The 26,333-nt window shown below is 42.0% G+C and overlaps 1 protein-coding gene across 1 annotated transcript in view; it reads left to right on the top strand.

Annotated features, from left to right (window-relative positions):
- TAFA4 (TAFA chemokine like family member 4) overlaps positions 1-26,333 on the top strand; it is a 149,900-nt gene that overhangs the window by 112,750 nt on the left and 10,817 nt on the right. The window contains exon 4 of the mRNA XM_075832402.1: positions 19,004-19,159. Coding sequence (XP_075688517.1) covers positions 19,004-19,159 — 156 coding nt within the window. The remainder of the gene's footprint in view (positions 1-19,003; positions 19,160-26,333) is intronic.

The raw sequence follows: 26,333 nt of genomic DNA, 5'->3' as shown, positions 1-26,333 counted from the left end.
GTATGAATGGATAGAGAAGTTCAAGGACGGTCGCACAAGTGTCAGCCATGAAGAAGGAGCCGGATGCCCGTTCACGACCGATGACAACATTGAGCGTGCACGTGAACGGATTCTATTGGATAGACTATCACCTGTTTGGTCCCCTGAAAGAAGCGCTGCGAGGACGAAGTCTCACGCCTGATGAAGAGGTGAAGACAGCGGTGCATTCGTGGATCGCAGCTCAACCGAAAACATTTTTTAATGTGGGAATACGAAAGCTTGTTGTCAGATGGACAAAGTGTATTGAAAAGTAGGGAGATTATGCTGAAAAATTATGTATTTGTCTTCTCTGAAAGTTGATTAGAATAAATACTGCAGCCAGAGTGCGGATTATTTTTGACTTACCCTCGTATAAACAGTTACGTTCAGACGGGGCAGATTTGTTGCAGATTTTTTGTATGACTCTACTGACTAATCCGCAATACAACACATTCACATGTAGTGGCTTTTTCTGCTGCGGATTTGAGGGCATGCTGCAGATTTACTAATCGGTATCATGCCTGTTATGGGTTTACTGTGGATTTTCGCTGCAGATTTCACTTTTTGAAATGCAAATCCACAGCAAAATCCACACGCTTAGGGTCTATTCACACAGGGTGCAATCATATTGAGTTTCTTGCCATAATTTTCTTGCTTCAATAATAATAGCCCCATAGGTGGTCTGCACCTACTACAGTCCCCAAGGGGGTGAAAAATTCCTTGCTCCCTATGTAAATGATGGCATATCATACCTATTAGCGCTCCTTCGGCTGCTCGGACTCTTTACAAAATGAATGAGTCTTTGCAGGTGGAAGAAGGAATCATTGGGGCTGTCTCGGCCAGTAAGATGTGCCCAGAGGGCTAATTTTTTTGTAATTGCCCTTTAGCAGTGCATCTTATGCTCTACACTAAAGAGTACCATCACTTGGACACACTTTTAGGATGAGGCAGCCTTTTTTGAGTGTTTTATACCTCTGCGACATCGTTGCCCCCTTGTGGTGTGGCACTACTGCTACACCGCAGAATGCCCATGTATTTTTTAAAAAAAATTGTTGTGATTTAGATGCGTTTTGTAGCCAAATACATTTTTTTTTTTTTTGAAGGAGCAGTTCTGGAAAATATTAGAACTGCCTCGATATAAAAGTGCATTGGGTTACCCTATGTACCCTATTCACTACTGTGTAAAGTCCACTGTGGTCTCTCTCCACAGAATGGAAAAACAAACCCTTCGATACAAAATTGTCCCATTATATTTGTAAAACTACAATGATTCATTATGATTTTGATCTGTTGGTGGCTTTTATTCATAGACCAATAACCTCAGGAGGCATCTCCAGCTGCGGAGAACAAAGGTCCATCTGACTAAGCTATTGTTCTCTGCTGCGGCGGTTGATTGACTAATCCCTCCTGTGCCTGGAACAATCCATTCTCTCACCTTCCTTTAATCTTAAGTGTATTCTTTATTCTTCACATTTGCAGGAACGTTTTGCTGTCACTGTATTTTGATTTATTGACCATTCACGTTTAATGCTTTCTTCCACTATCAAGTCTTCCAGGTCTCGCCTGATCTCGGGTCACCTACACTACTTATTTCAGGAGAGTCTAATCTCCATATGGATGTGACCCTTGACTTGTACCAAAGAATATAGTGTATTACATGATTCCCTTCTGCAGAGCCAGCTCTCTCGTTCCACTGAGCATTGAAGGTCATAGATCTGTTTTATTTTGCTCTTTGAAACTCTCATTAATAGGCAACAATTTCCTATCCAGTAAGTCACCACTTGGAAAATTCTTACTGTAGGAAGGCATAGAGATAACTCCATTGTTAAAATAAATAATTCATCAGTTCTAAGTTAAAGGGCAAATAAAAAAAGAAATAAAATATTGTTAATAATTATTAAGAAAAATACAAAAATTTTGCCGTTCAATACAAGTTTGTCTTAAACTTATAAATGACCTCTTAAATCTTAAGTCGAGAACTATTCTGTTTATCCAACCATGGATCACAATTATTCTAGTTATAAACATATTTTCCTATTTTCTCAGAAGCAAAATTTTCTAAAGGTCTCCCATCTCCCACACGCAACCTATTGTATTATATGGGAGAGTGTAGTGAGCATGCTTTATGAAATTTGTATTAGTTACTGTGAAGGGAGGGGGAGGAGGGAGAAGGAGCTGTTCTCCGGAGGAGGAGCTGAACTGTCCCCATGACCTACTGTCAATGATGTGATCCTGTCTTATCTGCCTCCAGCTTTATTACATGTCACCTTTTATTGTAATCCTGCTTCTGATTGTAATGAGATGACTGCTGAATCCGCCTCTAGTGTACACAGCACAAGCTGAAAAGTAATCTCTAAAAAAAAAAGGTGTCCGGCTATTGTGAGTGGTCAGTTTAGAAACTGCAATATTTCAGTATTTTCTTTTAATATAGATAGTGACATAAAAATAAAAAAAAATATTGGGAAAGTGTAGTGAGCATGCTTTCTGACATGTGCATTACTTATTGTGCAAAGAGGGGCAGAAGGAGCTGTCCTCAGCAGGAGGAGTTGAGAACATCACCTACTGTCATGATGTGATCCTGTCTTATCTGCCTCCAGCTTTATTATGGAGGTGTAACCTTTTTATTGTAAACCTGCTGTCACGTAGGGTTCGTGGACCCACTGGGCCATAACGCCTTGGCGGTATGGCAGCTGGCCAACAGGGGGCAGGCCAGAGTCTATAGTTTATATAGGGTACCTGTGGCAGCTCGGACAGTAGCAAGACAGGCTTGGCAGGAACTAGGCAGCAGGTAGACGTCAGGCGTGGAATGCAGCACGGCTACAGCTCAGCACGGCACTAGATCAGGATACAGGTTACAGGATACAGGAAACACTGGGAGCAGGAAACACTAGGGGACCATTTGCAAGACAGACTTGGGATACAACAACAAAGCTCAGGCGTGGGAGGATGGGGCTGGGATCTTCTTACAGCCCAGGGTGCTCTGGACCAATTAGCTCAATCACCAACATGCTTGCGCTCCGGCTTCTTAAAGAGGCTCTGTCACCAGATTATCAAATCCCTATCTCCTATTGCATGTGATCGGCGCTGCAATGTAGATAACAGTAACGGTTTTTTTTTTGTTTTTTTTTAAAACGATCATTTTTTGCTAAGTTATGAGCAATTTTATATTTATGCAAATGAGCCTTTCTAATGGACAACTGGGCGTGTTTTCTCTTATTTCCAACTGGGCGTGTATTGTGTTTTTAGCAACTGGGCGTGTTTACTTGTTTCACTGCACAATCACACTGTGCTGCGGATCATGCTGGGCTGGAACAATGAGAAGTGTATGACGCTGATTGATCACTGATTGGTCACTGATTGATCACTGATTGGTCAGCGTCATACAATCCTCTGTACAACACCCAGTTGGTAAAAAGTAAAAACACGCCCAGTTGTCCATTGAGAAACTCATTAGCATAAATCTAAACTAGCTCATAACTTGCTCAAAGATGATCGTTTTTCAAAATAAAAACCACTGCTGTTATCTACATTACAGCGCCGATCAGAATATGTAGCAGATAGGGCACTTATAATCTGAGCTCGTGAGCGCACCCTGGTGGTCACTGTGGAGCAGGACGGCCGCATGTGCAGACATCACTTGAGAGAAGGGCGTCGACTGGATGGAAGGAGTTCGTGGTCGGCGACCACGGACGTTACACCTGCCTCTGACAGTAATGAGAGGACTGCTGCCCCTGCCCCCGATGTACACAGCCAAGCTGAAAAGTGATCTCTATAAATAAGTGTCAGCCTATTGTGAGTGGTCAGTGTGCAAACTGCAATATTTAAGAATTTTCTTCTATTGTAAATAGGGACATTGAAATAAAAAAAAACATCGGCCAAATAAAAAAAATAACAAAAAAACCTGGCAAACATTTTTTTTTCCTTTTTTTTTTTAAATAAAAACCTTATTTACACAATAGATACAGATTGTTACCTGATCTCCGTTCAGTAGCTTGCTTTATTAGAAGTAAAACATGATATGAGACATCGCTATGAGATGTAACATCACATAAGAGGCTGCAGGTTATCAGAATTTCACTTATGGGGATTTGTACGTTACATTCAATCCCCTTTTCCTCACAGTGTTAATCCGTTTGGCTCTGAGGGGGTGATAATTCTAACGAACTCGCCCGTAACTCACCCGCATCATGCCTGGCTGCGTCCCGCTTCGTTCTGTCAAGCGTGATGTCAGGATTTCAGGCTACGCTTATGAGGTTTTTGCCGCAGCAGATATTCTTGGGCAGCTGCAAGTAAAAGCAGTTTATGCTGTAGCAGCTGGATGAGGATGACAATCCGTTAATATGTTATGTGCGACAAATGCCTTGACTTGTTTGCATTGATTCAGCGTGAAAAGCCTGATGGTACAATGAAAAATATCTATATATTATAAATACGGTCATGAAAACGAATGGTGGAGCTCTCATGTCCTTGAATGGGGATGAGCTGCAATACCGGACACTGCCAATGAACAAGAGTGGAGCTGTTTCTGGAAAAAAAGCAAACCAAAAGAGAGACCCTCTGTAAGAGCAGCTCCTACTATGGCAAACTCGCGCTGTCCAATTATTACATGGGAGGCCATTCATCTGAAAAGGGAAATGTCACCCTGGCCAAGGCTTTCCCTTGGCAAAATTAGTTTGTTTGGGGGGCCAGGCTCCGATATAAAAAGGGGTTGTTTATGTTAAGACAACCCCTTTAAATTCTTCCTTTGAATAGCCATATACAGTACAGTTAGTTTGTGTTCAGGCGGCATTCATCTATGAAGAACTGAGATTTTCACTTACTGGAAAAATTAAAGGATTTCTCTAATTTTAACAATTCTTTTAGGTCATGTTTAGCAGATAGAAGGGCGTCTTCCATTTAGACTTGGAGGATTAAAAGACTTCTAAACAAGGAATGGCAGGTATGTCTAGTCAGAGATTCAGAGAACTTTAGGAAGTCCAAACTCATCGACTCAAAAATAGATTTGTGCCCGATACTTTCATGATTTAACTACAGCTGACTCATTCTTGGTTGCTTTCGCTTCTGCTCGCGGCTACGCTCCTTTGGGGCTCCTTCAGTGACGCTGTTGCTCCTTCCTAAGACCATACCCATTTTTGACTTGTTCTCTTATCCCTGCACGCGGCCACACTCCTTTGTGACTCGTTCTTGGTTACTTTCGCTTCTGCTCACGAATTCGCTCCTTTGGAACTCCGGTGACACTTTCGCCCCCTTGCCAAGGCCATGCCCCTTTTTGACTCATTCTCTTATCCCTGCTCGTGGCTACGCTTCTTTGTGACTCAGTCTTGGTTGCTTTTGCTTCTGCTCGCGGCTACTAGCTGGCCATACACTAGAGACTTTGGATAGCCGCAAAGACCAATTAGAATAATTTCTGCCGAATGTCAGCACATTTTTGTTACGAAAACTAGGGTGACTGATGCCCACCGACGACTGATATATGTAAAAAAGTTAATCTGCCATGTTGGATTATTGCGTCGTCGTCCTTGGAAATTAGTTCGAGCCAAATGACAGACCTGCATCCTATCAATAGAAGCCCCGCCCACAGATTAAGACAGCGATCGATCAGCGATTTGTAATTTTAACTTATGGCGTTTCCATCCATAACAAAAACCTTCATAGACTGGCCATGAACGTCATGCCGTTCAGAAAACAGACATCTAAAAATCCTAATGTATACCCAGCTTAGTTCCTTGACCCCTAAAAATGATGTACAACGTCTTCAATCCCAGTACTTAATTTCCTTCTATTTTTATCACATCCGATTGTATCTGCTCCAAATTTCCAGTATTCAAAAACAATTAAGAAGACGCTCTTTCGCCAGAGATACAATTTAAAGCTTAAATTATGGACAGGATCTATGTTCTGAGTGGCATTAATGCTGTTTTCTTGAGACATCGACCCCCTATGCGGCTTTATTCAAATCCATTGTGGTTTTTTTTGCCTCAAAATAATTCATTTTCTTTCGTCTGCGAACACCAGGTCTGTGCTGATAATAATTCCCGCTGTTATTACAATGAGAGGCACATAGATAAACTTTCCGCTGCACTGAGTAATGTAACATAATTCTGCATTCTCATAACTAGAAGTGATTGCTTCTATATTGAGCTGGGTATTGGATACATTTTGCGAAATGACTTGGCGATGGCGTAAAAGGTGATTTTCCGTGTGTCTTAGTTCTCATTAAACATTTTTTTATAACTGGGAGAGCAAAAATAAAAACAAAATGAAAATGACATATTTTATTTACGCATGAAGAGGCAAAAGCTGGAAATGACAATCTCGGCTGTAATGAAGCCGGGCTTATGTTGCCGAATTGTCTGGGCCTTATGTTACCGTATTAGGTTTAAACTTTTATTAAGGATATTCTTTATATGGCAGCGTTAAAGGGGAGGACAGGATGATTTATTTTTTTAGGTCTCATTTAAATCTATAAAATGAGTAAAATGATGCGCAACCTACAAAACGTTTCCTATAAATGAAAAAATAATAATTCATTTTTGCATTTTACTCCTTTGTAAACCCTTCCCCATCATGAAGCAAATCCTGGGTGACAACTGCTTATGCCTAAGGGATTGTCAATTCTAGAATTTTCTAATCCAGGAACCAGGGAGCACCGGATGAACAGTGATAAAGGTTTCGTCCAGATGGGAGTTCTGCAAGACATAAATTTGTGGAAGGACCGTCAGCAGTTCCGTCAGGCATAACGCGAAGAATAGCAATTTTTCCCGTCAGGACGACGGACACTACGACGGAACCCAATTGTAGTCAAAAGGTTCATTTGGCGCCGCTGGTATCCTTCGTATAATTGATCCGGCAAATCATCTTGGTTTCTGTTATAAACGAAAACCTCAACACAAATGTGGGCGGAGTCTTAATAGCGAGGCTCTGTTCACATATATTTGTTAAAGCTTCCGTTTGAACAGGATCCATCATAGAGATCACAGATCTGTTCTGATCCTTCATGATTTGTTTGACAGATCCGTCACTTTCTGTTGATTTATTCCCATTGTCGGTACCATTCTAAGGCTGTATTCACACTAGAGTCATGGCTTCTGTTTATAGTGGGGTCACTGCCAGCTAAGATGGATCATTTACAAAACAGATCCCTACGATCCTGATGGATTCTGTAGATGGGTCGGTCAGATTTTCTTTCCTCGGAGCGGTGTATGGGCTCAGCAGAAAGTCTATGAGTCCGTACACCAGTCGCTTGACATTCCGAGGAAAGCCAATCAGAAACTAAGCAGTACAGCGCTCATGCAAGCCCTTCTGCCAATATGTTTTAGAAATCGGTGGGGGTCTCAGTGCTCGGACCCCCACTGATCAAATCTTCTGACATGTCACGTTGACATGTCAAAACGTTTTTAAAAGTTTAGTTACCCTTTAACTGTGTTTAAAAAAACAACAACAATTTAATGATGGGTCTATCAAACAGATCAAGACCGATCAACGGATGCAACTTGGATCCTGTCAAAATGGAAGCCATGATGCCAGAGTGAACAGAATTGAATAGCAATAAATATTGCAAAATAGAACAAAAATGTCAAGACTAATTTATAACAATACTGCCAAATAGTTTTCCATAGGAATGGATATAGTCATACTGTATGATGGAGGCTACCCAATGGGTCTATGACATGGCAGCTGCAGGGGGAATTAACTTTTCAAAAACTTTTGGTGCAATTCGGCAATAGCAGTAACAATCCCATCCCATAGAAGACAATTTAAGGCTTCATTCACATCTGCGCTAGGGTCCCGTTCTGACGTTCCGTCAGAGCTTTCCGTTGGAACGGGACCCTGACTGACACAAACGGAAACCAAAGGTTTCCGTTTTCATTACCATTGATTTCAATGGTGACGGATCCGGTGCCAATGGTTTCCATTTGTCTCAGTTCTGCAAGGGTTCTGTCGTTTTGATGGAATCAATAGCGTAGCATTGCCGGGCGACCGTCCACTTGTAGCCTCAGCCTAAACCATGCTTTTGCATTAGTAGCAAGCAAGGTCAACAGCACAAAGTTGAGTGAAATGGAAGAGTTAAAAATAGACCTCGCTAAGGAAACTCCAGCAGCTTGTAAAGGGAACTATTCAAGGTAATGATGTTGATTACGATAATGGTTTAACTCTTTCGAGTCTGAACTCCTTAGCTTATCCTAAGTAGTCTTTTTGAATGCAATTAGATGATCCCTGCTGTGCTCACGGATCAAAATATTGTCATAAACTAGTATAAGGGGGCCAGTAGTTGCCATCTCATTTCTGACAGTTGATCCGCATGATCCGTCTATCCATAGAAAACGTCTAAGAGGATAAAAATAACCTGACCACTCTGTATAATATAATGTTGTGCTCACAATCTCTGCCACATCCCTCCTCCATGTGAAAGTCGTTCCAGGGGTAAGGGTAATCCGGCCTGAGAAGCTCAAAATTGAGTCTTTTCTATATTGCATTTCAAGGGAAAACAACTCCTGATTTTCAGATGTTTTTTAAGCCACTCATGTTTTTCGCAGTGTTTTTTTCGGTCGTTTTTGGAGCTGTTTTTCTATAGAGTCAATGAGAAATGGCCCAAAAATCCAGCGCAAGAAGTGACATGCACTTCTTTTTCGCGGGCGTCTTTTTAAGCGCCGTTTTTCAAAAAAGGAAGCGTAAAAAAATGCCCTGTCGGAACAGAACGGCGTATTTCCCATTTAAATCAATGGGCAGATGTTTGTAGGCTTTCTGCTTCTGTTTTTTCAGGCGTTTTTTGAGGCGTAAACACCCCCAAAAAGAAGCCTGAAAACATTATGTGTGCACATACCCTTACTGGACGTGGTGGACAATCGAGTTGAAGAGTAGGATTTTCGAGAGGGAGTGGTCGAGTGGTGGATATTCCAGTAGGAATGGTGGGAGTGGTCGAGTGGTGGATATTCCAGTAGGAATGGTGGCAGTGGTCGAGTGGTGAATAAGAGTGGGAGGGGTGAAAGCCAGAGGTGGTGAAGAGGGGCAAAGTCCGAAGAGGCTAATAAAACCCTGAAGAGGCTAATAAATGCCCAAAGAGGCGTAATCACCTTAAGTGGCGTAACTGCTCTAAGGAGCGAAACAACCTTAAAAGGCATTTTACTTAGGTTTCAAAATTGGGTAATTAGGTTTTAAAATACACTTTTTTTCTAATATTTTTAAAAAATACTTATCATTTATTTTGCTAGCAAACCCGTGTAACGGGTTTTCTATACTAGTATATATATATATATATATATATATATATATATATATAGATAGATATATCTATATATCTATATATATATATTGCCCTGTAATCATGGACCTGCAATTTTTCTATATCCCACTTTGGCCTTTTGACTTTGTACTGGCCCCATGGTATAAAATTTCTAGTTTTCCAACTAAGTGTATTGTCCACCCTACCATTCTACAAGATGTTTGGCGGCCAATGCAAAATGTTGCTGTACATTTTTGGGGACTTATTACTATTTGTTACTAGGAAAGACTGAATATTCAAAAAGGAAACATCATCCCATAGCAAAATCAAAAAATTGGCTCCCCCATAGGGTATAGGCCCTTAATCGACCACACATTTACACTACCCGCCAAGCTCATCATCTTCATTCTCTTTGCCCTTGGACCAAAGCATCTTCATAATCGCATACAATGCAGCGGCCATGGTCGTATTGGTGCCCAGAGGCGGGTGTGGGCCAAATGTCAGGTAAATTTAGAGTCTCCACCTCTCGATGGACCCCATGTTAGGGCAGACTCGGACTGTACTGTAGATACCCTACAGATGAGCGGTAAAAAATAATTTAACCTTCATGTTTTAGATATTGAATTATCACTTTTTGGGGATTAGTTAAAATGAATTGTCACTTTTTGGGTTTAGTTGTCCATTAATTTGCTTTTCTTTTTAACCACTTTATGGCAGTATGATAACAAGGAGAGGTTTACCTTCAACTGTAATAGGCTTTCTGTGGTTTGTGATTGTGTGAGGCACAATTGTCGCCAGCAGCCATTGTGCTATACAGAAATCTAAAAAAATATATTGTATTACTATCAATGGATTGTAGACCATGAAAGTAGAAAACACGCTTCATACATTCAGTACATTTCAAATGTCACATTGACTGTAAAGGGTTCAAGACAAATAAATCCCACCTTAGATGGTTTACAAATTCATCGAATAGACCCTCTTGTATGGACTCCGTTGGTGACTACAATAGCTGAACACCCTCAAAGACGAAATAACTGATTATGTTTGTAGCGTAGGTTACAGAATCAAGTTCTTTACTAGGAATTGTTTTGTATTCAAGGTCACCTGAGATCCAGGCTTGAATCCTCAAGGTCATTCTATAAGTGGCTACAAGGTCCACCACGATAAGCTTCCATTGTACTTGCATTCTCTTACTTTTCATAAATATGGATTCCAGGAATCCATATTCTTCTTACTATTACTGGATTAATCAAAAATATACCCAACAAATTACAGTAAAATCACAAAGTCCAAATTTATGTATTTTTGGTTACAATTTTTAGGACAGGTGGAGCTGAGATGAGCTTGTCATTTGGGATGTACAAACGATCGTAAGTTTTATTCGTTTTTCATAACTAAACATGCTGCATTATTTTAATTTAAAGAGTCATTATTATATTTTTTTATAGCACAGCATAGACTAGATACAGTAGGTTAATGCTCCTCCAATTTAAGTTTATTGTCTATAACAGGGGTGACAACCCGCGGCCTAGTGGCCACATGCGGCCCACAATGCCATTCTGTGCAGCACCCAGCCATCCGTGGGACCCCATATTTAGGGACTCCTCTCTGTTCAGCACAAAGGAAGAGATGAGGTGGAGAAGTGCCACTATCTCCATTGTAGCTTAAACTAAAGTGCCAAATGGTGGTAGCGGGGACCCCATTCCACTGATAAGTGGAAGTCCCAGATGTACCACCTATCAGTCATTCATGGCATTGTTAATATGCCATAAATGTATCAGATGTATTCATAATTAATGTACTAATTAATTAATCAATCAATCAATCAATCAATCAATCGTTTGTCCCGATACATTTGCATCATATCTGCAGCATATTCCCTGTTTACACAAGATGTGCTACTGACTAGCGGCCATTTTTCAGGCTCCCTAAAGCATCGGATCAGTGGACAAACCTGCATTTGCACGTTTGTTGGCTGATCGCTGCCTTGTTTACACAGGGAAATGATCGGCAATGATCGTTCGTACAATCGCTTGTTCGCCTAATCATTAGCCCGTCGGAAAGCAGAAGTAGAAGACTCGGAGACTCCTGCCACTTTGTCTCCTGTCAGCTCTAGTGTTATTTTCCTGGAGGCCGCATGTCGAATGGAGCCCACAGGAAACCAAGTGATAAAGCCACAACCTTCTAGCTATCGGCAGATGTCACAGTCGTCAGAACCCTGCTGATTGGACATTGGTGGCAAGTTTAAGGGGGTAATAACCCGTTTTTGTGTTACGGTGGCCCTGCTCAGTGCTCTCCGGAGGCCACATGGTTGGCCTATTATAGTCAATGATCAACCAGGCAGCTGCCCAGAATAGGCCAAACGGGTCCGATAGATTGTAAAGTGGCACGGCGGCCGATAGATTGTAAAGTGGCATGGCGGCCGATAGATTGTAAAGTGGCACGGCCCTTTCCTAACAGGGTGATGTTTATGTTGGATAACTTTGTAAAATATAGAAATAATTCTCCGTTAATAGAGACCAGTCACTGCGAAGCAATTACAGGAGACACCGGGAAGGGGACAAATACTTTTTTCACAGCACTGTAACTTGTATTGGACCCTGCAATCACCTTCTTGGTAGTTCCACAGCTTTACGTGTTGCCTTATAATGTCTAGACCCAAAAAATATATTATTTCTTAACTTACAAGGGAGCAGACTCTTTAAAGTGTTCAGTTGAGTAAGCATCTTGTGGAGAGGGCTACCTCGTCTTATGCCTTTCATCCGCTGATTCCAGATGTCTCAGCTCGCCGAACCTCTTTTCTAATATTGAACTATTATAAAGAGCTGAAGTAAATAGAATAAAGGAGGCCTTGCCAGTGTCATTGATAAACCGTGAGAACAGCAGGAAACCAGCAGTCTTTCAACTAGCAGATGATTATTTGGCAAAACTAAGACATTAGAAAAGATAAATGAGTTGTTGCAACGACCCGAAAAACAAAAAAGTCCAGAACGTCGTCTATATACATCTCCTCGGTTGTTCTAGATAGTATCATAGCACAATATGTTACCACAAGTTCAAGTGACATCACACTTTGTATTTGTTAATAACAAACACTGTAGAAGTGATGAACAAGTGGACCATGGTTATAAAATCAAAGCTGCCAACCGAAGCGTAAGGATCTTGGGACTTTGGGTTAAGTATACAGAGGCGTAGCTAGGTTCTCCTGCACCCGGGGCAAAGATTCAGATTGGCGCCCCCCCCCCCAACTTATTTCCCGACATCTCCTTCCCCCTCGCCATGTTTTCTTTCCCTACCAATCAGTGAGATGTAATTTTTTTTCACAATTTTTTTTCATGTAACTCGAGTATAAAAGCATTTCTACATTTTACAAGCGATGTAGTTCTATAATGTAATTAACATAAAAATAAATGAAAATAAAATAAATTAAAGAGGCCACACACAGCCCCCTGTAGATAGCGCCACACAGCCCCTCTCTTGTAGATAGTGCCACACACAGCCCCCTGTAGATAGTGCCACACACAGCCCCCCTTGTAGATAGTGCCACACACAGCCCGCCTCCCCCCTAGTAGATAGCGGCACACTTCCCCCCTTGTAGGTAGTGCCAGACACAGCCCGCTGCCCCCTTGTAAATAGTGCCACATTCCCCACCTTTTAAATAGCGCCACACTCCCCCCCCCTTGTACTTAGCGCCACACTGTGAACAGACCGGTGAGCGGTAGCCTACCGCTACCACTCTCCGCTCTGCCTAGTGTGACTTACCGGAGGAGCCGAGGAGGTCATGCGGCGCAGGCAGCGGCGGAGTTTCTTCTGACTAGGGTCGGTGACAGCCAGGGCCGGTCTTAGCTTGGATGGCGCCCTGTGCGGGACTCTCTATTGCCGCCCCCTACACAAACCCAAAATTAACCACATATATGGACACACTGGAACATATATACTCTACATACATAAAGACAGATATTTAGACATACAGGCAAATATACATACACACATTCTGGAATATATACATACAGGTAAATATATAGACGTACAGACACATATACACACACACACACACACACACACACACACACACACACACACACACCGGCAGATAAATACACAGACCGGAACATATACAAATACATAAAAGGCACATATATATAAGCACAAAGACACATTCACAAACAGACCCATATATACCCACACAGGCACATAAGTACACAGCACAGATAATGTAGTAGATGTTGCCTGCAGTCCTATGTAACACCACAGATAACGTAGTGATATCTCTCTAAATACAGATAGTAGTGTTACCTGCAGTCCTATGTAACACCACAGATAACACAGTGATAACTCTCTGAGTACAGATAATGTAGTAGCTGTTGCCTGCAGTCCTATGTAACACCACAGAGAACACATTGTAGCAGAGCTGAGATTATAATTTAGCACAATGTGTTATCTGTGGTGTTACATAGGACTGCAGGTAACACTACTATCTGTATTTAGAGAGTTATATCTGTGTTATCTGTGGTGTTACATAGGACTGCAGGTAACATCTACTACATTATCTGTACTGTGTAGCAGAGCTGAGATTGTAATTTAGCACACAGTACAGATAATGTAGTAGATGTTACCTGCAGTCCTATGTAACACCACAGATAACACAGTGATAACTCTCTGATTACAGATAATGTAGTAGATGTAAGAGACAAACACATGCAGAGACACAGACAGACAGAGACAGACACACACACACACACACACACACACACACACACACACACACACACAGTGACATATACACATACAAACACAGAGAGACACACACTGTATACACACTACACACACAGACACTCACCATGTCTCCTTGCTGACAGCATCACAGGTCAGGATGGGCTGTGTGTGGGCGGAGCTTCCTCCTCTGCTTCTCGGCAAAGCACAGAGCACAGAGTAGAGGCAGAGCTGGAAGGCTGCAGCACGAGAGTGGACCTGCCCCTGACCTGAGTCATCTGACCTCATGTCACTGATGTGAGGTCAGGTGACTGGACTGGTCCACTCCCTGGCCGTCACAGACTCCAGTCAGAACGGCGTAATGTCCTGGCTCTTCCTAAGCTGCTGCAGGTGTCCGACATACGGGGCGCCTATCAGGTGCGATCAGCTGCTCTTCGGCGTCCCCCCTTCCCCCCCTCCCTAGCTACGCGCCTGAAGTATATATAGTGTGAGTAAACTGAGATGTAATATGAACTTCCTGAGCCCCAATGAAAAATTTGGAGCAAGGCCCCCACTTACCATGTGCCATTTATAATACTGGTGTCTTCTTATGTGAAAAATATATATATAGATATAGTAGGCTGGACATACCATATGTGCAACCTGTGCAGTTGTGCAGGGGCCGAGTAGATAAGTGGGGCCCACTATCACCTTAAAAACAGCTTCCTACTGACTATTATATTGCTTATAAGCGACTGAGCTAATGAATTTCATGGCTCACAATTACTGGTAGATTGTTATAAAAAATGAAGAGGACCCCTACAAGATGCGGCAGAGCCACGGTAGTGACAAAACCCGCACACATTGCAAAGCTGCATCAATTCATTGTCAAATCAAGTGTAATTTTGCCACACAGCCCTCGGCCACAGTTTGTACAGGCAACCTAAGGGTGGTGCTATATATGCTGAGTGTCACGTTGGGTACGTGGACCCACTGGGCCGTACCGCCTTGACGGTATGGCAGCTGGCCAACAGGACGCAGGTCACAGTCTATAGTTCGTATAGGGTACCTGTGGCAGCTTGGACAGTAGCAAAGCAGTCTCGGCTGGGACTAGGCAGCAGGTAGACGTCAGGCGTGGTGTAGCAGGACAGGCGTGGTATACAGCACGGCACAGCATGACGACACCTCAGCGCGGCACTAGACCGGGTTAGCACGGGATACAGGATACAGGTACAGGAACGGGGAACACTGGGAACTGGAAAATACTAGCAGAACATTTGCTTAGACAAACTTTGGGTACGACATCAACGCTCAGGCATGGGAGGAAGGGGCCCTTCTTATAGTCCAGGGTACTCATGGGCTAATTCTGACATTAACTTTAGGTGCACGCGCTGGCCCTTTAAAAGTGGGCACGATTGTGCGCGTCCCCCCTACGGGACCCGTTCGCGGTGAGCGGAAGTGAGCGCTGGCATCTTCTGAGGAGGAGACTGGGGCCAGCACTCGCAGACCCATGGCTGCGGCCGTCAGGAGGTGAGTGAGCCTGACGGCCCGCGGCCGTGGACATGACACTAAGCTATTTGAGAGCAAAGAGCCCATTTACTGATTTTGCAAAGGGGCCCCCTGCTGTCTGTGTCCGGTTCTGGTAGGAGAATATTATAGGTTGTAATGAATCCAGCCAGGGCAACATGGAGGGGGAAAGATATACTATCATTCCCATGTGGATTTAGTCCGGTTAACTCTTCTTCACTCAAAAAGTTAACAAAAAAACACACCAATGGAATAATTTGACTAATTGGGAATATATTGATCATCTCCTTGAAGTAAGGAAATGTGTACCCCACTGGGAACAGGGGCATTCACTGTACAGCAGAATATGATGGTGCTATATACTGTAGATAATAGATGCAAACAATAATATATACTCTATAACGCATGCTATGTTTTCATGAGAATTTCCTTAGTAAATAGATCACTGCTAGTGAAATACTATCTTTGACCAGCAGAGGGCTGTAGGGAGCTTCTACAGTTGTCCTCTGAATGCATCCGCCTCATGTATCATCTGTGTGTTAGATGCTTTACACTAAATTAGCGCCACCTCACTGCATCTGTGGGCACAAAGCAACCTCTGAGCCTGACGGGCATCAGTCAGTCAAGTGTCATGCAGAGCAGATAAATGATGACCTGATATCACTAAACGGTGCAATTACTGTCAGAACATAGTGAATGCAGAATCCAAAATGGACATCAACCAAGAACGTGCACTGATAGTGCACATAAATAATGTATAACTATATTATAGCTATAACTAGAGAGGTGACTTTGACTTGGAGGCCTGAAAGCAAGAGCAAAAGTGATATAGTATTATATCTATCTGTCTGTCTGTCTATCTAAGAGACCACAAAATTTGATCGGCACATTCCAACAAAATGACACAAAACGTGTATACAGGTGCAAGGAAGCCTAAGGTTATATGCACACGCTAGCTTCCTTTTACGTCTGAAAAGACAGACTGTTTTCAGGAGAAAACAGCTGGGTCGTTTCAGACGTAAAAGCTCCTCCTCGCATTATGCGAGGCGTCTTTGACGCCCGTAATCTTGAGCTGCTCTTCATTGACTTCAATGAAGAACGGCTCAAATTACGTTTCAAAGAAGTGTCCTGCACTTCTTTTGACGAGGCAGTCATTTTACGCGTCGTCGTTTGACAGCTGTCAAACGACGACGCGTAAATGACAGGTCGTCTGCACAGTACGTCGGCAAACCCATTCAAATGACTGGGCAGATGTTTGCCGAGGTATTGTAGCCCTATTTTCAGATGTAAAACGAGGCATAATACGCCTCGTTTACGCCTGAAAATAGGTTGTGTGAACCCAGCCTTAGACTGCAAACCATACAATATCCAAAAATGGTGACAGCACACTGCGAACACTAATGCCACCTAAGCCACTAAATATAAATAAATATGCATTACCGCTAAATCTACTTACAATAGGGAGGTTCTTAGCGCATATTTTGATCAAATGTGTGAGCCCACCTGCCACGAGAAGGCGACCTCTATAAGGTGGGTACCTACTCTGCACATACACCTAGAACTGGGACTAAACCTACATATATATCTGGGGATGGCAGCATTAAACTAATTAAAATCACCCAGGGCAGAATGGAAGGAGGGCAAGATCATCAATGGAGGCAGTCACTGACCCCACATATATGAATCACATAAAAATCCAAAAAGTTTGACCATCACATACCAGCAAAATGAAACAAACATGTATACATGTGCCAGGAAGCCTAAGGCCCTGTTCACATAGAGTTTTTTTTTGCTGTGGTCTGTCTATCTATCTATCTATCTATCTATCTATCTATCTATCTATCTATCTATCTATCTATCTATCTATCTATCTATCTATCTATCTATCTGTCTCATATCTATCTATCTATCTATCTATCTATCTATCTATCTATCTATCTATCTATCTATCTATCTATCTATCTATCTATCTATCTATCTATCTATCTATCTATCTATCTCATATCTATCTATCTATCTATCTATCTAATATCTATCTATCTATCTATCTATCTATCTATCTATCTATCTATCTATCTATCTATCTATCTATCTATCTATCTATCTATCTATCTATCTATCTATCTAGCTATCTCATATCTATCTATCTATCTATCTATCTATCTATCTATCTATCTATCTATCTATCTATCTATCTATCTATCTATCTATCTATCTATCTATCTATCTATCATCTATCTATCTATCATCTATCTATCTATCTATCTATCTATCTATCTATCTATCTATCTATCTATCTATCTATCTATCTATCTATCTATCTATCTATCTATCTATCTATCTATCTATCTATCTATCTATCTATCTATCTAATCTATCTATCTATCATCTATCATTGTATAGTCATTGGTTAATAGTTATATGATTTCAGTATAGTGGCCAAGTAAGATTATATATAACCCCATTTGCCCTCCTCCAGGGTCTATGTAGTAAAAAAAAAAAAAAGGAGAAGAAAAGAAGATATACTTACTAGGTGTATACGTTCCATGGCTCGGCGCTAGTGGTCACCTGTCTCTCTTTCTGTCTCACTTTGTCATACGCATAGTAGTCCTGGACGCTGACATACGAGAAGCTGTTTGCTGGTGGTCACAAGAACTGTTTTAGTTTTCCCTGCGCTGTGGACGGATCACTGAGATCACTGTTAATTTTCTTTCCATGACACAATATCTCTATACAGGGTCAAGGAGTCCATTTGTTTTTTTTATTAACCCCCGGGGTCACTATTTGTCATTCAGGGAAAAATATCACGGTCATATAGGCGGGAAGACAAAAACAAAGTACAGTGCCATGTAAGTGAATAGGACTTTTACAAACTAAATTCACTCATAACATAAAAAAAATAAATCCCCAGCGGATTCTAGTTACGCCGCGGTTGTGCTGCGAGCCTTATGTGTTGCGGAAGTGCTGAGGATTTTCATTGCAGATTTCATTCATTACAATGCAAAGAGTGAAATTCGCGGTTATATTTCCGCAGAAAAATCCACCACAAAGTCTGCATGAAACACATGTAGATTTTGTTTCGGATTTTTAGGCCGGTTCCACGGCATAATTTTTACGCAGTGTCTGAACCTAGCTGTAAACAGCTAATAAAGCTCTCCATTATGAGGACCCCACCAAACAGCTCCTCATATCTCAGTTTCTTAGACTCCTGTGAGTTTGGAATGGAGTAAGTCAGATATCGGTGTCTGACTGCGGTCACTCCTGAATTTATAGGTTTTGAGTGGAGTTATGAAATCAGGAGAACATTGCTTCCTTATTCCAGAAACTGTTTTTGGTATTGCAGTATTTCAGTGAAAGGGGCTGAGCTGCAGTACCAGACACAGCCTATGGACAAGAGTGGCGCTATTTCTGTAATGAAAGTACATGCTAATATCATATATTCCTTATCTTCAATATTTAGAGGCCAAATATAAAAACACTTTGTAAAACCAACAATCGCTTGTAACTTTTCACTTATTATTGGTTGTCCATTTTGTGCAGGACATTATCAAGTCAAGCAAGGGACCTGTGAGGTTGTCGCAGTTCATCGGTGCTGTAATAAGAACCGCATTGAGGAGAGGTCGCAGACGGTGAAGTGCTCTTGTTTCCCGGGGCAGGTAGCTGGCACGACCAGGGCACAGCCATCCTGCGTGGAAGGTAGGAAATCATCTCATGCTCCTTTACCCATAAGGCTTCTGTATGTCTCCAGTCAGACAACCAGCGGCAATATGTATATATATTTTTTTTACTTTGAGATTTATTTTTTTCCTGCTGAAATTTAAACAGAACTCGTATACACTTAGTCCTAATAGAGGCAATAGATCATATACCCGGCCGAGAATATGTTCAGACTATTTCATATGTATTAATATGAACGGCTAGTAGAAAGCACATACATTAATGTGTCAGCATTGATGCAGCAATTTTTCTCGCCATTTTTCTATATTGTGTATTGATTTCGTTAATGTAGTGTATTTGTGTATTTCCATCATGATGGCTTTAACATTAACCTGTGCTGAAGAAAATGGAAGCACAAATCTTTTCGATTCCTATGGGCGATGTCTGCATTGTTTGCACTAGTTTCTATAGGAGGCGCCTGCTCTATCTTAGATGCCAGGCTCTCTGTTGCCTGGTGGGGACAGTGAAATGGCACCGCCATCACCAAGGCACGGGTATATGTGGCATAGTGTCCAATGACAAGTGTTAGCTCAAGCCATGAATTATCTAGACACACCTTATAAAGCACTGCTGGTCATACGTTCATGACAATATTCCAAGAAGTGCAAATAGTACCACCCTTAAAGAAGTCCTCATAGTCCTAGCATTAGAGCATTCCACGTAGTGACAGTCTTATAGCAGTACCCCTAGTGCCAGCTTCATAGTAGTTCCCATAGTGTCTGCCATATAGTAGCCCCCATAGTGTAAGCATTACAGTAGTCACAAAAGTGCCAGGCTCATAGTAGAGTTTAAATTGCCACCTTCATAATAGTCCTCGTAGTTCTAGCCTCATAGTAGTTCTCATAGTGCCAGCCTCATAGTAGTCCAGCCTCATAAAAGTTTCCATAGTGCCAGTCTCATAGTAGACCTTATAGTGCTAGCCTCATAGTAGTCCAGCCTCAAAGAAGTCCCCATAGATTCTGCCCCATAGCAGTTCCTATAGAGCTAGAATTACAGTATTTGCAATAGTGCCCGGTTCATAGTAGTTGTCACGTAGGGTTCGTGGACCCACTGGGCCGTACTGCCTTGGCGGTATGGCAGCTGGCCAACAGGGCGCAGGTCAGAGTCTATAGTTTATATAGGGTACCTGTGGCAGCTTGGACAGTAGCAAGGCAGGCTTGGCACGAACTAGGCAGCAGGTAGACGTCAGGCGTGGAGAAGCAGGACAGGCGTGGTATACATCACAGATCAGGATACAGGTTACAGGATACAGGAACAGGAAATACTGGGAGCAGGAAACACTAGGGGACTATTTGCAAGACAGACTAGGAATACAACAACAAAGCTCAGGCATGGGAGGATGGGGCTGGGACGTTGCTATAGCCCAGGGTGCTCTGGACCAATTAGCTCATTCACCAACATGCTTGCGCTCTGGCTTCTCAAGTCTGGACTGAGCTTGGGAGCGCACCCTGGTGGTCACTGTGGAGCAGGACGGCCGTTTGTGCAGACATCTCTTGAGAGAAGGGCGTCGACTGGATGGAAGGAGTTCGTGGTCAGCGACCACGGACGTTACACTATCCCTCCTCTTGGGACCAGAACGAGAGAGAAACCTCTTAATGAGGGTAGGAGCGTTGAGATTCTCCTCTGGCTCCCAGGATCTCTCTTCTGGACCAAACCCCTTCCAATCTACTAAATAAAAGGTTCTTCCTCTTACTTTTTTAATGTCCAAGATCTCCTTAACCTCGAAGGTGTCTGAAGGGCCGCTGGAGGAAACCACAGGGCTTGGACTCTTGGTAAAGCGGTTCAGGACCACTGGCTTCAGGAGAGAAACATGGAAGGAGTTGGGGATCTTGAGGGTAGGAGGCAGCCGAAGCTTGTAGGCGACAGGGTTGATCTGCTGAAGGATCTCGAAGAGACCGAGGAACCTGGGAGCAAATTTGTACGACGGCACCCTCAGTCGAATATTCCTGGAGGACAGCCAGACCTTCGTGCCAGGAAGAAACTGAGGGGGTTCTCTTCTCCTTGTGTCCGCCTTCCACTTCATGCGGTCGACCCCAGCAGGATGGAGGATAGAGTCTGCTGCCAGATCTGCAGAAAGTCCCCAAAGGCCGTGTCAGCAGCTGACACCTCGGACGTAACAGGGACCGGGAGAGGAATTCGTGGGTGCTGGCCATAGACATTAAGGAACGGTGTCTTCTGTGTGGACCCCCTGGTATGATTGTTGTAAGAGAACTCAGCCCACGGAAGCAACTGCACCCAGTCATCGTGCTGCCTGGAGATGAAGTGACACAGGTAGTTCTCCAAGATCTGATTGATCCTCCTGACCTGACCATTGGACTGAGGATGGTAGGCCGAGTGAAAGTCCAACTTTATACCTAGGAGTCCGCAAAGGGTTCTCCAGAACTTCGAGGTGAACTGAACCCCCCGATCAGACACAATATGCTGCGGCAAGCCGTGCAGGCGGAAGATGTGTTGGATGAAAAGCTTGGCCAGCAGAGGAACAGAAGGAAGACCGGTCAGAGGAACGAAGAGGGCCATCTTAGAAAATCCACCACCACCCAGACAGTACTGCATCCGGCAGAGAGAGGCAGGTCCGTAATAAAGTCCATAGCTATATGCTGCCAGATTCCGAGTCTTACGGGTCCCCGCGTGACCTGCCAGTCTAGAGGAGTGTCCCCAGCGGAGGATTCTTCCACGGTCAGCCAGGTGCACAAAAGTCCTCCCTGGAGGAATGTTCCCAACTTGCAGGGGATTGACAGAGACAATGCAAGACGGATCAATGATGTTCTGTGGAATCTCCATGGTGTCCTCTGTCTCGAAAGACCTGGAAAAGGCATCGGCCCTCACATTCTTGTCAGCCGGGAGATAATGGAGCTCAAACTGGAACCTGGTAAAGAACACTGACCACCTGGCCTGACGAGGGTTCAGCCGTTGGGCCGTCTGAAGATAGGTAAGGTTCTTATGGTCCGTAAAAATCAGGATGGGATGAGCTGCGCCCTCTAGTAGATGTCTCCACTCCTCCAGAGCCAATTTGATGGCCAGTAACTCCCGTTCCCCAATCGAGTAGTTGCGTTCTGTGGAAGAGAAGAGCTTAGAAAAATATCCACATACCATTGACTTGCCCTTGGAGCCTCTCTGGAACAGGAGTGCACCAGCACCGACAGACGATGCGTCCACCTCCAACGAGAACTGTAGAGAGACATCTGGATGATGGAGGATAGAGGTTGACGTGAAGGCACTCTTCAGGCTATTGAATGCGGACTCCGCCTCAGGAGTCCACACCTTGGCGCTCATGCCCTTCTTAGTGAGGTTAGAGATAGGAGAAGTCAGTGAGGAGAAGTTTGGAAAAAAAGTGCCAGCTTCATAGAAGTCCTCAGAGTGCCAGCTTCAAAGTAGTCCTCAGAGTTCCAGGCTTATAGTAGTACTAATAGTGCCAGCTTCATAGTAGTCCTCATAGTGACAGCTTCATAGTAGTCCTCAGAGTGCCAGCTTCATGGTAGTCCTCATAGTTCCAATCCTAGCCTAATAGTAAAATCGTAAAGGTTCTACTCACCCCATGGTGCATCATGCTTAGATCTTTGCGTTGTTGGTAATTTACTTACTTTATTTATGTACTTTACAATGTCGAAATCAAATCTGTTACTCATTGTGAATAGTGGGAGCATGCAGTCCCAATAGTGACCAGAAGAGGGAGCTTGCTTTGCATCCAAATTAAACTCCATTATTGAATATATTAGTGTTCATTTTATCGCTGTAACCCATACACTGTTTCCCGCAGAACTGAAGGTGGTGACAGAAATCGTTGTGTCGTTATTTTGTCTCATACATAATATTCCCCACCATAAGTCCTGCACCGTAATCTCTGACAGTAAATGAATATTCTGTAACTGCGCTGCATTGCTCTCCATGTTATGTTTGTATTAATGAAGTTTCCTGTTGCTCTTCAATCTGTTCCATTATAAAACAAGGCAATTTATCTTTTCCCTCAGTCTTAAATCATTTATGAACCATGTTTATGGATACAACTTTTTACAATTCCCGAAGATAACCACAGGTGTTGTCACCCATCCTTCCCAGAGTCCTGAATGGCAAATCTGTCTAGTTATGCAATTACATATCCCCTGCTCTAGTGCGTATGCAAAACTGGGCAGATTGTCATTCAGGATCCTTGACAACAACCCCCATGACAATGTCTCGGCGTCACCATTAAATGTCTACAGCTTTCCTAAATGCAGCTATAAATCTATCTATCTATCTATCTATCTATCTATCTATCTATCTATCTATCTATCTATCTATCTATCTATCTATCTATCTATCTATCTATCTATCTATCTATCTATCTATCTATCTATCTATCTATCTATCTATCTATTCTATCTATCTCATTATCTATCTATCTATCTATCTATCTATCTATCTATCTATCTATCTATCTATCTATCTATCTATCTATCTATCTATCTATCTATCTATCTATCTATCTATCTATCTATCTATCTATCTATCTATCTATCTATCTATCATCTATCTATCTATCTATCTATCTATCTATCTATCTATCTATCTATCTATCTATCTATCTATCTATCTATCTATCTATCTATCTATCTATCTCATTATCTATCTATCTATCTATCTATCTATCTATCTATCTATCTATCTATCTATCTATCTATCTATCTATCTATCTATCTATCTATCTATCTATCTATCTATCTATCTATCTATCTCATTATCTATCTATCTATCTATCTATCTATCTATCTATCTATCTATCTATCTATCTATCTATCTATCTATCTATCTATCTATCTATCTATCTATCTATCTATCTATCTATCTATCTATCTATCTATCTATCTATCTCATTATCTATCTATCTATCTATCTATCTATCTATCTATCTATCTATCTATCTATCTATCTATCTATCTATCTATCTATCTATCTATCTATCTATCTATCTATCTATCTATCTATCTATCTATCTAATCTATCTATCTCATTATCTATCTATCTATCTATCTATCTATCTATCTATCTATCTATCTATCTATCTATCTATCTATCTATCTATCTATCTATCTATCTATCTATCTATCTATCTATCTATCTATCTATCTATCTATCTATCTATCGTTATTTATATTTCACCCTTCAAAGTGATTTTTAAAAAAAATAAAACAGTGTATCAGTTTGGTGCAACTTTGAAATCAGTTTTTATTAAAAATTATTTTTACTTTTTGAGATACAGCTGCTTTGTATCCTGTATATAGAGCAGCTGTATCTTTCACTAATACCTGAATCTGTCAGTCCCGCGGACCTGACGAGTTCAGTGTCACCAGGTCCTGCCTGTCTCTGACACGCAGGATCGAGCTGTTAACGATCACATCTAAATTCATAATTAAGATGTGATAGATTACAGATCCGCGGGACTGACAGATTCAGGTATTAGTGAAAGATACAGCTGCTCTGTATACAGGATACAAAGCAGCTGCATCTCAAAAAGTAAAAATCATTTTTAATAAAAACTGATTTCAAAGTTGCACCAAACTGATAGACATTTTCATAAAAAATAAATAAATCACTTTCGAAGGTGTACATAGCTTTTAAGGCAGTCATGTCCAACTTGTGGTCCCATAAGTGGATGCTTTGTAGTGTCCCATGGGGTAGGAGCTCTCCTGAGAAGAGAGGGGCTGTTATCTAACACTGTTATGAGGCACTGTGATTGGCACCGTTATTGAGGACCTATGACTGGCTATGCTGAAGTTTCACCAGGGCCAGGACATGTAATTTTTTTTCCTGAAAACAAAGGTACATTTTTGCAGAGAAAAGGGACTATTTATACAAGAAATACATGTACGTGGGTATGACTACCTCCTGTCCCGGCTGAATGTGCATGGAAACAAATGCTGTAGTTGAAGCCCTAATAATGCGGTAGCTTGACCATTATTCATGTGCCAGATCACTTGGGGAGATTTATGAAAACTAGTGCAAGGGAAAAATGGAGCAGCTGCCTAAAGTAACCAATCAGGTCATTGCTTTTAATCTTCAGAAGGGCCACTGATAAATGAGAGGTAGAATCGGATTGGTTACTTTGGGCAACGGCTCCACTTTTCCCTGTACTAGTTTTGATAACCACACCACCCAAAATGTTTTATATTGCAGTATTATCTTGGCACTATATGGTGGTGTAGTGGTATCTACAAGGCTGTATATTGTAGTATTTTCTTGGCACTTTATGGTGGTGTAGTGGTATTATGTGTGCTGTATATTTCAGTGTTATTTTGGCACTGTATGAGTGTGGTGGTGTTATGTGGGTTGTATATGGAAGTATTATTTTAGCACTATATGGTGGTATTATGTGGGCTGTATATGGAAGTATTATTTTAGCACTGTATGGTGGTGTTATGTGGGCTGTATATGGAAGTATTATTTTAGCACTATATGGTGGTGTTATGTGGGCTGTATATGGAAGTATTATTTTAGCACTATATGGTGGTGTTATGTGGTCTGTATATGGAAGTATTATTTTAGCACTATATGGTGGTGTTATGTGGGCTGTATATTGCAATATTATCTTGGCACAACATGGTGGTATAGTGGTGTTATGTGGGCTGTATATTGCAATATTATCTTGGCACAACATGGTGGTATAGTGGTGTTATGTGGGCTGTATATTGCAGTATTTTTTTTAGAACTATATGGTGGTATAGTGGTATTATGTAAACTATATTGCAGTGTTATCTTGGCACTATATGGTGGTGTGGTGGTATTATGTTGTTTGTATATTGCCGTATTTTCTTGGCACTTTATGCTGGTATTATGGTATTATGTCGGCTATATATCACAATATTATCTTGGCACTCTATGTATGTGGGCTGAAATTATGTAAGCAAACGCGGGCTCAATTTTGCTTGTTGCCCAGGGTACGGTATGTTGTGGTATGGTAAAAAATTCACAGGAATCGGTGAAACACCAGAGATTAACATAAACCTGTCTACCTTCCTCTGCAGTGGATGGATTAGGCCAGGGTTATACATTCTGATAAAGTAATTTATCTTCCTCTTCTTCATCCGCAGAGCATCTCTTCAGACATGCTCTTTCACATGACTGTCGTCTTTCATCTATCTTTTCTTTCATAGTTTTGTAATTCTCCTGGATCTTTGCT

Source organism: Rhinoderma darwinii, chromosome 7 (assembly GCF_050947455.1).
Source record: "Rhinoderma darwinii isolate aRhiDar2 chromosome 7, aRhiDar2.hap1, whole genome shotgun sequence".
NCBI classification, from domain to species: domain Eukaryota; kingdom Metazoa; phylum Chordata; class Amphibia; order Anura; family Rhinodermatidae; genus Rhinoderma; species Rhinoderma darwinii.
This window is presented reverse-complemented; position numbering and strand designations above follow the sequence as displayed.